This window comes from Nannospalax galili, unplaced genomic scaffold (genome assembly GCF_000622305.1).
Source record: "Nannospalax galili isolate Female #2095 unplaced genomic scaffold, S.galili_v1.0 scaffold332, whole genome shotgun sequence".
Lineage (NCBI taxonomy): Eukaryota > Metazoa > Chordata > Mammalia > Rodentia > Spalacidae > Nannospalax > Nannospalax galili.
In genome coordinates, this window is record NW_008333794.1 from 3,691,442 (window position 1) to 3,702,009 (window position 10,568).

At 47.7% G+C, this 10,568-nt stretch overlaps 1 protein-coding gene across 1 annotated transcript in view; it reads right to left on the bottom strand.

Annotated features, from left to right (window-relative positions):
- Nup210 (nucleoporin 210) overlaps window positions 1-2,768 on the bottom strand; it is a 114,817-nt gene extending 112,049 nt beyond the window's left edge. Inside the window, exon 1 of the mRNA XM_017797019.1 lies at window positions 2,614-2,768. Coding sequence (XP_017652508.1) covers window positions 2,614-2,768 — 155 coding nt within the window. The remainder of the gene's footprint in view (window positions 1-2,613) is intronic.
- Window positions 2,769-10,568: the final 7,800 nt, after the last annotated feature.

The window sequence follows — 10,568 nt, forward strand, 5'->3', positions numbered from 1 at the left end:
GATAAATGACTACTCTGGTCTACATAGTGAGGTTCAGTTCAGCTGGGGCTACAGGAAGACTCTGTCTCAAAAAAAACAAAAAAAAAAAAAAAAAAAAAAAGACATCTTTAAAAAGAGCTAACGGGATGTAGAGATGGAGAGTCATTAAGAGCATATGCTGCTCTTGAAGAGGAGCTGAGTTCAGTTTCCAGCACCCATATTTCCTAGGTCACAACTACCTGTAACTCCACCTCCAGATCTGATCCCTCTGGCATCCTCAGGTACACACGTACACACATACACACACACACACACACACACACACACACACACAATTTAAAATATAGAAATCTTTTTTTAAAGGAACTAAAAAAATACTTTTCTAAATCTCTGTTGATAATGCAAAACAGCAGCAAGGCTGACTGGGTTCAACTGGAAGGCTCAATGAGCCTGGTAGATTAGTGAGGCAGCCCGCTGCAGGTCCAAGGAGATCCAGATTCAGCACCAACTCCAACAGTCTGTCCCTATCTACCTGAATTAGTTACTTCTGCTAAGTTTTAAGAGACTGACATCCCCCACCTAAAATGTGGGCAATTTGGACTAGAGGACCTTCAGTTATAGGATGCTACAAATCAGGAAACAGCTCTGCACAGGGGTACATGCCTTTAATTCCAGCACTCCAGAGGCAGAGGCAGGCAGATCTCTGTGAGTTCAAGGTCAGCCTGGTCTACAAAGCAAGTTCTAGGCCAGCTGAAGCTAAAAGGAGATCCTGTCTCAAAAAAAAAAAACTTAATCAGGAAATAGGAAAGGTAACCTTGAAGCCTTGGATTCAGATAGGCAATGATTTCAGCAGTAGGCTCAAAGGAAGAGCAGAATTTCCCCAGGGTCTGGCAGGGCTTAAGTTTTCTTTGTTTTTCATCTCAGAGACATAACTATGAACTCCTTGGATAAAGAGGCCATTTCCTCCCAGGTAGAGGTGACTGCAGATATAAGGCCTTGGCTCTGTGCCAGCGTCTTCAAAACTAACTCAATAGAGGACTATAGGCTGAGGAGCATTTCTGAAAATAAGGAAAATTCTTTTAGCACCTGATTGACAGTCCTGTGATCAAAGGGAAAATTGCAACCACCAAACACCTCAGAAGTCACACATTAGCAATAAAAGCTGAGACCAGACACTAAACAGCTCAGAAGGTACTTAGCACACCTCTGATGCATCCAGGATTAGGAATGCCCTTCCTCCCAAGTAAATTAAAATCTGCCAACATCCATCAGCAACTCTCACAGAAGCGCAGTTATGGGAAAAAAGAAAGAAGGTAGTTATTTAAGAAACAGAAGTATTACTACAGAGTCTCACAGGAAGTAATATACAAATACACTGGAAGGGATCCACTTGAGGCCAGCTGTTTTTAATAACCAGTTTCCTCTCTCTTGCCCATCTATCAAGAAAATAGACAACTTCAACCAGAGGATGAGCATGTATCCTACTCAAAGTATGAACCAGCCGCTGATCCTCCCACACAAAACAAGGCCCCAGACAGGGATACAGCCTCAGTTCAGCTTCTGATACCAAACCAGAAACAAGAGCCTGCCTGCACATAAAGCATGAACTCCGAAGTGCGAAAGACTGGCAAGGCCTGCCCACACTTCAGGCAGACATTTTTTTGATCTCATAACACAGACTGACCTCAAACTGGCGACCCTCCTGCCTCAGCCTCCCCAAACCAGGGGTACGCTATCACCCTTAGGAGACACACTTTCAAAACATAAAAGCAGATAGTACATGTAAACAGAGAATGTGGTCACAGCAGAGAACACATGGGGGGGGGTTCCTGTAGGGTGGTCACAGCTTTTTGAGCCCCTAATTTGACCCAGCCTAGATAGAACGAGGGAAGCTTAGTGTAGCTTGCAGGGTGGGAGGGGTCAGGAACTACCGCCGGCCTATTACCAGTGAGGTTAGGGTGTGGGTCAAAGGAGCAACCCGCTCACACCCTACGCCGTTCACACCCTACTCCGCCTGCACCTGCAACTAGAAGCTCTCACCCCATCTCCATAGCGGAGGCCTGGACCATATCATCCAGCTGGGTCAGGGCCTGACCGGTCATCAAAGTAGACCCTACTTCGTCTGCATCTGAATTGAGCCACCTCATTCCCTTGCACTTCTGATGTGTCAAATAGACCCTTGGGTTCTTTCATCAAAGGCTTATGATCCTCCCAAAGTGGTCCAACGGGTTATGATCCGTCTCCCACAGACCCGGTTCCCACATCAGTCGGGCGCCGGGGATGAGTCCGCCGGCTGGGACCGACTTCAGAGCCCTGTCTGGGGCTGGAGCTTTGCAGGGCCCAGCCCACCGTCCACTGGAGTCTCGGACCCTAGGGGAACCAGGCCACGTGAGCCGCGCTCTCCCAGGACCATGCTCTGGGGCCTGCGCCTGCACAGGCCCTGCACCCGCCCTCTGCAGCCGGCTCCGGCCTCCTGAGTCCGCCACGCGCAGAGCCTGCGCGCGCCGCAGGGTCACGCGGGGCCACCTCCGGCAAGCGCGCGGTGCACCTGCGGCCCGGGCCCCACAGCGCCTCCCCGCGCACCAGCCGCGCGCCCCGGTTGCGGCTGCCTCCCCGGCCGGGCCGCGCGCTCACCAGCGGTAGCAGCCTTCCGAAGCTTCCAGAGTGAAGTTCACGCGCGTGGCCCGCGTGAAGGGCAAGAGCACTTTGGGAATGTTGAGCTTGGCAGCCGGCGCCAGCGGCACCAGGAGCACCCAGAGCGCCAGCAGCACCCGCTGAGCCCGCGCCATCCTCGCGGCCTCGCCTCGCGCCCCGGCGCGCACCCGGTCCACTGCCCGCGCGCCCCCGAGCCTGGGCCGGCAGGTGGCCGCGGTGGGCGGGGCGAGCGCGGGAGCCAAGGCTGCTCGGCGGGAGGGGGCGGGCCGCGGGGGAAGCTGAGCGCGCTCCCGCCAGCGCTCGGAGTGCGCGCCGGGCCCTGAGCCCTGGTCCAACCCGAAGTTCTTCCCGCGTGGCCCCTTCCGTCCCGCACTCGTTTCCAATGCCCTGACCACTGCTCAAAGCCGCACACCCCAGGGCATCTAGGACCGCCCACTGCGCCCTCCTCGCAGCCCGCATTTCCCAGACTCAGCAAAGGAAGGTCACCTGCTGGAGCGCCACGGGCTCGGCCTCCGCTTCAGCCTCCTTCCAAAGGGGCCAAGGAGGTGTTAGGGTTCCCATTTCCCCAAAAGGAAACGTCCACCCGCTGGGCAGCGCTGGGGGCTTTCTGATCCCCAAGACTGTGCACTACACTGGGTCTTTGGGAAGCCCTAACAGAGTTACCCCAAAGGTCAGAGTTAGGGCGCAATACTACCAAAACACACCCTACCCTGAAAGAAACCGCAGTGTCCTGAACTCATCTGCCACGGCTCAAGTTGAGCCTGCATTTTGTGCTCCAGCTCGTGCTTATTGTGAATTGGATGAAGTGAGGTCTGTAGAAACATGTGCGTCCCAGTGCCTCTAAAGCGTTCAGCAGGGGAAGGCCCAGTGGGAGGTCTTGAAAGGGGCGGGCCGGGGTGCAGGCCCTACTTGTGTGAGGTCAACAGGAAGTGTGTGTGTGTGTGTGTGTGTGTGTGTGTGTGTGTGTGTGTGCAGTCTGACTGAGGAAGGCTTCCTGGAGGAGGCTTTCGGATGGAAGGAGGGGCATGGAAGGAGGAGAAATTTCCCTAGCGCTCTCAGCCTCCTGGAAGAGGATGTGGAAACCAGGTGCTCTGGGAGAAGTACCAACGGTTCCTTTGAAGGAAAAAATGAGAGAACAGCTTAGAAAAGGCAGCCCCAGGCATCCCGAGGGAGTCTGTCGGGCGTTCTTGATTATACTTGTCCCTTAAATTTCCAGTGTTGGAGATGACACTGGGGCCTTTAATGATTTGTTTTTGAGCAGATACTGCAGTCAGGTGGCTCAAACTAAAAGGTTCAAGGGAATTCATGGTGAAAGAGATCCACTTTTCCATCCTTCCATTCTTCCATTATCCCATCCCTTCCAGTTGGCAGCCAGTGTCTTCCAGAGTATGTACTGGGGTAAGTTTTAGAGAAGAGTTATGCAAATGCGTGAGCTTGCAGTCATAACTGGTGCCAGATAACCAAACATAAAAAGGGACCCACCTGGTCCACTGAGATTAGAGAGGCCTTCTGACTATCAAGAAGTGTCAGTGACATAGGTTATGTTTATTAAAATTGTTATTACCTTTATTTCTGTCTGTGTGTATCTGTCTGTGCCTGAATGCACACGTGGAGGTCAGAGTTCTCTCCTTCCACCATTTGAGTCCTGGTGATCAAACTCAAGTCATCAGGCTAGGCAGCAAGCACCCCTTACCTACTGAGCCCTCTTGGCAGCCCCGGTAACAGATTTTGTTGTTGTTTCTGTATTTGGGGGGGGGTTGTTGTTTTGTTTTGTTTTGTTGAGATTGGGTCTCCCTATAATCCCAGCTGGCCTGGAACTTGCTATATAGACCAGGTTGACCTCAATCTCACAGAGATCTACCTGCCTCTATCTATCTCTCTAGTTCTGGGATCACAGGTATAGGCCACCACACCTGGTCCAGTAACAGATTTTATTTATTTATTTATGGTCTTTTTTTGAGACAGGATCTCTCTGTAGCCCCAGTTAGCCTGGAACTTGCTATGTAGACCAGGCTGGCCTTGAACTCACACAAATCCTCCTGCCTCTGCCGCCCAAATGCTGGAATTAAAGGCATGTGCCACTATGCCTGGCTCCAGTAACAGATTTTTGAGAGAACAGCATGGTTGTAGATGATGGTTACAAATTAATTTTTTTTAATACAACCTTGGGGCTGGAGAGATGGCTGAGTTAGGAGCACTAGCTGCTCTTGCACAGGACCTGTGTTCAGTTCTCAGCTTGTGGCAGCTAACAACAGTCTACAACTCCAGTTTCAGGGGATCCGTCACACTCTGTGAGCACTGCATGCATGTGGTACGTTTATATACATGCAAGCAAATCATTCATACACATAAAAATAAATAAATCTTAAAAATAAATACAACTGGGCTGGAGAGATGGCTCAGCAGTTAAGAACACTGATTGTTTTTGCAGAAGACCTGGGTTCGAATCCCAGCACCCACATGGCAGCTAACAACTGTCTGTAACTCCAGTTCCAGGGGATCCAACAGCCTCTTCTGTCCTCTGCAGGCATTACATGACACGGGTGCACTTACTTACATGCAGGCATAACACTCATACACATAAAATAAAAATAATAAATAAAATCTTAAAAGTAGCCCAGGCGTGGTGGCGCATGCCTTTAATCCCAGCACTCGGGAGGCAGAGGCAGGTGGATCTCGGGGAGTTCGAGGCCAGCCTAGTCTACATAGTGAGTTCCAGGACAGCTGGGGCTAAAGGGAGCCCCTGTCTCAAAAAGTCCAAAAAAAAAAAAAAATTAAAAATAAATAAATAAATACCACTTTATCACAGACCAATGAAAACTGATATTCACGTGCCCCAAGCATAATTCATAAATTAAACCAAAACTGGAAGCAGCATAGAGGTCCTTTAACAGATGAGCCAACCATGGCATATTTGTCATGTGAAATATTATTCAACAATAAAAAGGAATGCACAGTTGACTTATCTGACAACTTGAATGAATCTCCAGGGAACTGTGCTGGGGGGAAAAAAAGGAAGAGAACAGTTTCTAAAAAAGGTAACTGATGGGACTGGAGAGATGGCTCAGCAGTTAAGAACACTGGCTGCTCTTGCAGAGGACCCGGGTTAGATTCTCAGCACCCACATGGCAGCTAACAACCATCTATAACTCCAGTTCCAAGAGGATCTGACGATCTCTTCTGACCTCTGCAGGCATTGCACAACATGGATGCACTTATTCACATGTAGGCAATACACTCATACACATAAAATAAAAATAATAAATAAAAAATTTATATTTAAATAAAGGTAACCGATTTGGTTTGGGAGTGGTCAGATTTTTTCCCAGAGTCCATCCTGATTGGTCTCCAGGGTGGCAATACTGGAAAGTTCTATTGATCTTTACAAGGTAGAACCTAGTGGGAGGCCTTTGGGTCTTTGGGGTCATACCCTCAGAAGGAATGAGGGGACTCAGATTTCCCTTTCTATTCACTGACTGGAGCTGTAACTTCTCATTCTGACATGTTCCCATCATTGCCATCTGTCATTTACCAAAAGGTCTTTGCTGAAACTGAGCCAGTGCAGTGCATGCCCTTAAACTTTTGTAACGGTGAGCTAAAATAACCCTTTCCTCTTTATAACATTAGTTGACTGGGGTATTCTGTTGTAGTAACATAAAGCTGACTAATATAGCTACATACTATACAGTTTTATTCATATTTTATTCTTTAAATTTTTATTACATGTATTTATTTATTTTATGTATGTGGAGTTCAGAGAATAACTTTTACCAGTCAGTACTAGCCTTCTACCATGTGGGTCCCAGGGACAGAACTCAAGTCATCAGACTTGGAAGCAAGTGCCTTTACCCACTCACCATCTCACTAGCCCTTTCATAGAATATTCTTGAAATGGCAAAATTATAGGAAAGGCAAATAGATGAGTGATTGCCAGGGTTAGGGAAGAAGTAGGGCTTTAGCCAACATGACTGGTCTCAGAAGTAAAGGGAATGCCGGGCATCTTGACTTCATTGAGGGTGACCCCTGGTTTTACAAGATGTTACAGTTAGGGAAACAGGTAGGATACCTGAGACCTCTCTGTTATTTCTTAGAACTGTATGTGAATCTACAACTATCTCAAAAACTAAAAATAAAGAGTTTCATTTGGGCTTGGTGACACCCACTCAGGATCCCAGGATTGTGATTTCCAGCTGGAGCCACATATTAAGGCCTTCATCCCAATGCAATCAAAAAGCAAATATACAAACCGGCTGTTCTAGTTTGCTTCCCATTGCTGTGATAAAGCACTGACCAAAACCAACTTGGGGAGGAAAGGATTTATTTGACTTAGTTTACAGTCCACCATGGAGGGAAGTCAAGGCAGGAGCCTGGAACAGGAGCTGAAGCAGAGACCCTGAAGGAATGCTGCCTAACCAGCTTGCTCAGCTGCCTTTCTTATATAGCCCAGACCCACCTGCCAGGAATGGCACTGCCCACAGTGGCCTGAGGCCTCCCACATCAATTAACAATCAAGAAAGTGTCCACAGACAAGGCCACAGGTCAATCTGATGGAGAAAATTCCTCATTTGAGGGTCCCTCTTTCCAGGTGTCCCTAGTTTGTGTCAAGATGACAAAAACTAACCAGCACAGCATGTCTGAGTGTCACAACTGGCTAACTGGGTCTGCCTGTTAGGTGACCAGGACATTTTCCTAGTCAAAAACAACCACTGGAAAACAGCAAATTTTGAGGTTTTATCTTTCATGTTGTACTTAATCTTGTGCCCCTCACAGAGTTTTTTCACAAACCTGGTAAAGAATGTTGTCTGGGGCCCATGGGTAAGGAACCAGGCTTCCCTCTCTGCAGGGGTCTCTCTTGCCATTGACCCTCTCTCTCTGACCCATCTGAGACTCAGGGAGGCTGCTCCAGACAGAAAGCAGCCTAAGTGGACCCTGTCCCACCCTCACTGCCTAGATCCCCAGGGGCAGTAGAAACCACAGATTTGTGCAAGGACACTTTGTCAACCTGATAAATAAAATAAGAAAACATTTCCTGTCACTTGTTATCAGTTCCTCCCAAACTTCTGTCGTTTCTTTAACACCCTAAAAAAATTTTTTGCAGTATCTGAGCACCACCTGCACTGTTATTTCCTATTTGTCTTTGGATCGAATTGTTTACATATATTTGTTTAAGAAGCAGGCTTTTTCTGCTTCTGTAAATAGAAAATCAGGATCAGCTGCCAAAACAGAAGCAGCCAGGAAATAAAAGAAACAAAGGGATGCCCTGGTATGGAGGACAGTGCTTCCTGTGGAAGCTGAAAGCCAAGGCCTGCCCTCGGCCTTCAGACCAAAGATGCCAAGCTAGGGTCAGGAGCGCTGCCAAACTCTGGGGGTACTGTAAGATTGGGAGGGAGAGTTTCAGACAGTTGACTTTCCTGTTGGGTGTTCTCATATTGGAGCTTATCCATCAGCTTTTAAAATCTTATTTTAATATTTATTTTATGTGTATGAGTGTTTGCTTATTTAAGTGCACCCATGTTGTACAACATCCACAGGGGCCAGAAGAGGATGTCAGATCCTGTGGAACTGGAGTTACAGATTGTTGTTAGCTGCCATGTGGGTGCTGGGAACTGAACCTGGGTCCTCTGCAAGAGCAATCAGGGCTCCTGATCCCTGAGCCAGCTCTTCAGGCCCTCCCCCTTTTTTTGAGACAAGGTCTCACTATGTAGCCTTGGCTGGCCTGGAACTCACTGTGTAGACCAGGCTAGTCTTGAACTTGTAGAGATCGGTCTACCTCTGCCTCCTGAGTACAGGGATTAAAGATACACACCACCATGCCTGGCCCTCCACCACCTTTTTGTAACAATGTAGTAACTTTTTTAAAAAAACTTTTTAATTAAATTTTATTTCTTATTTTTATTTTATGCGTATGTGTGTTGCCTCCATGTAGGTAAGTGCACCTGTGTCGTGCAATACCCTCAGAGGTCAGAAGAGGCTGTTGGATCCCCCAGGACTGGAGTTACAGACAGTTGTTAGCTGCCATGTGGGTACTGGGATTCAAACCTGGGTCTTCTGCAAGAACAACCAGTATTCTTAACCACTGAGCCACCTCTCCAGCCCTGCAACTTAGTAACTTTGAAAAATCATTTTATAGTAGAGTCACAATAGCAGATAGATTAGCATAACAATACCTTATGACCCCAAGCCCTAGGACCATCCCCTGCTGGGATAGCAACTCCAGCCCCAGGTCAACCCTGCTTCTTCTGCAGCCCTGACGATACAGAGGATGAAGACTGCCTATGCCTCACTGGACCTCACTGTGAATCTAAGAGACAAGGACCCTTTCTATATAGAGGTGAACCATACTACTGTCACACCTAAAAAGTTAATAGTAATATTGGTCATAAAATGCACACATAGAAGGCTGGCAAGATATCTTAGCAGGTAAAGGAAACTGTTGCCAAGCCTGAAGACCTGAGTTCAATCCCCAAGACCTACATGGTAGAAAGAGAGAACAGACTTCCACAAGCTGTCTTCTGACCTTCACCTGTGCAGTGGCAGGTGCATGCCCATACACAAACACACACACACACACACACACACACACACACACTAAATAAAAATGTTAAAAAAAAATTAAAGAATTAGCTAACTCATAATGCTCTCTCTTTTTTTTTTTTTTTCATCTTTTTGCAACAGGGTCGCTCTGTAGCCCCAGCTGTCCTGGAACTCACTTTGTAGACAAGGCTGGCCTTGAACTCACAGAGATCTGTCTGCCTCTGCCTCCCGAGTACAGGGATTAAGAGTGCGCGCCACCATGCCTGGCCAATGCCCTGTTTTTAAATATTTTATTATTTTTATTTTATATGTATAAGTGTATTGCCTGCATGTAGGTAAGTGCACCCATGTAGTGTAATACCTGAGGAGGACAGACGAGGCCATTGGATTCCCTGGAACTGGAGTTACGCACAGTTGTTAGCTGCCATGTGGGTGCTGGGATTCGAACCCGGGTCTTCTGCAAGAACAACCAGTGTTCTTAATCAATGAGCCATCTCTCTGGCCCCAATGCCCTCTTTTTCTAAAAAAAAAAAAAAAAATTGTCAGGTTTGCACCAGGCATAGTAGTACATGCCTGTAGTAACTCGCTTGGGAGGCAGAGGTGGGAGGGTACATAATGAATAACAGGCTAGCTAGGATGACATAGCAAAACTCTGTCTGTAAACAAATAAATAAAGGATTGGTGGCATGTGTCTGTGGCCTGTAGAGCCACCTACTCAGGGAGTCAAGGCAGGAGAGTGGTTTGAGACCTGGAGTTTGAGGCAACCCCGGAGGCACAGTCCTACCTCAGAAACAGTCAGGATCTCAAAGAGGTTCTGCATTCTTTAGGCTTTCAGTCTGGTTCCCCCCCTCCATGTCCCTCCCCTGGCATCTTATGTTTCCCATTATCTGTGGAACACCTCCAGGGTAAGTCCTGCCTGAACCATGCATACTGCAGCCCCTGGAATGTGGTCCATGACCTAACTGCCACAGTCACCATGTCTGTTTTGAAGGTATTGTTTGTTTTCTTGGTGTCTCTGTGTGTTTCTGTATGTGGATCTGTGTTGTTTCTGTGTGTGTGTGCATCTATGTGTTTCTGTGTGTGTGTATCTCTGTGTGTGTGTCTGTGACTGTGGGTTTGTATATCTGTGTGTGTGTGTGTGTGTGTTTTTGGTGTGTGTTTTTGTGTGTATCTGTATGTGTTTCTGTATGTGTGTATTTATGTGTATATGTTTCTCTGTGTGTATGTTTCTGTGTGTCTGTGTATCTGTGCTGAATAGCTTTAGTGTCAACTTGACACACCTGGGTTGAGGGAATCTCAATTGGGGAATTTCCTTCATTGGACTGACCTGTGGCCATGTCCATGGGGCGCCTTCTTGATGAATGATGTGGGAGGGCTCAGCCCACTGTGGGTGGTGCCAC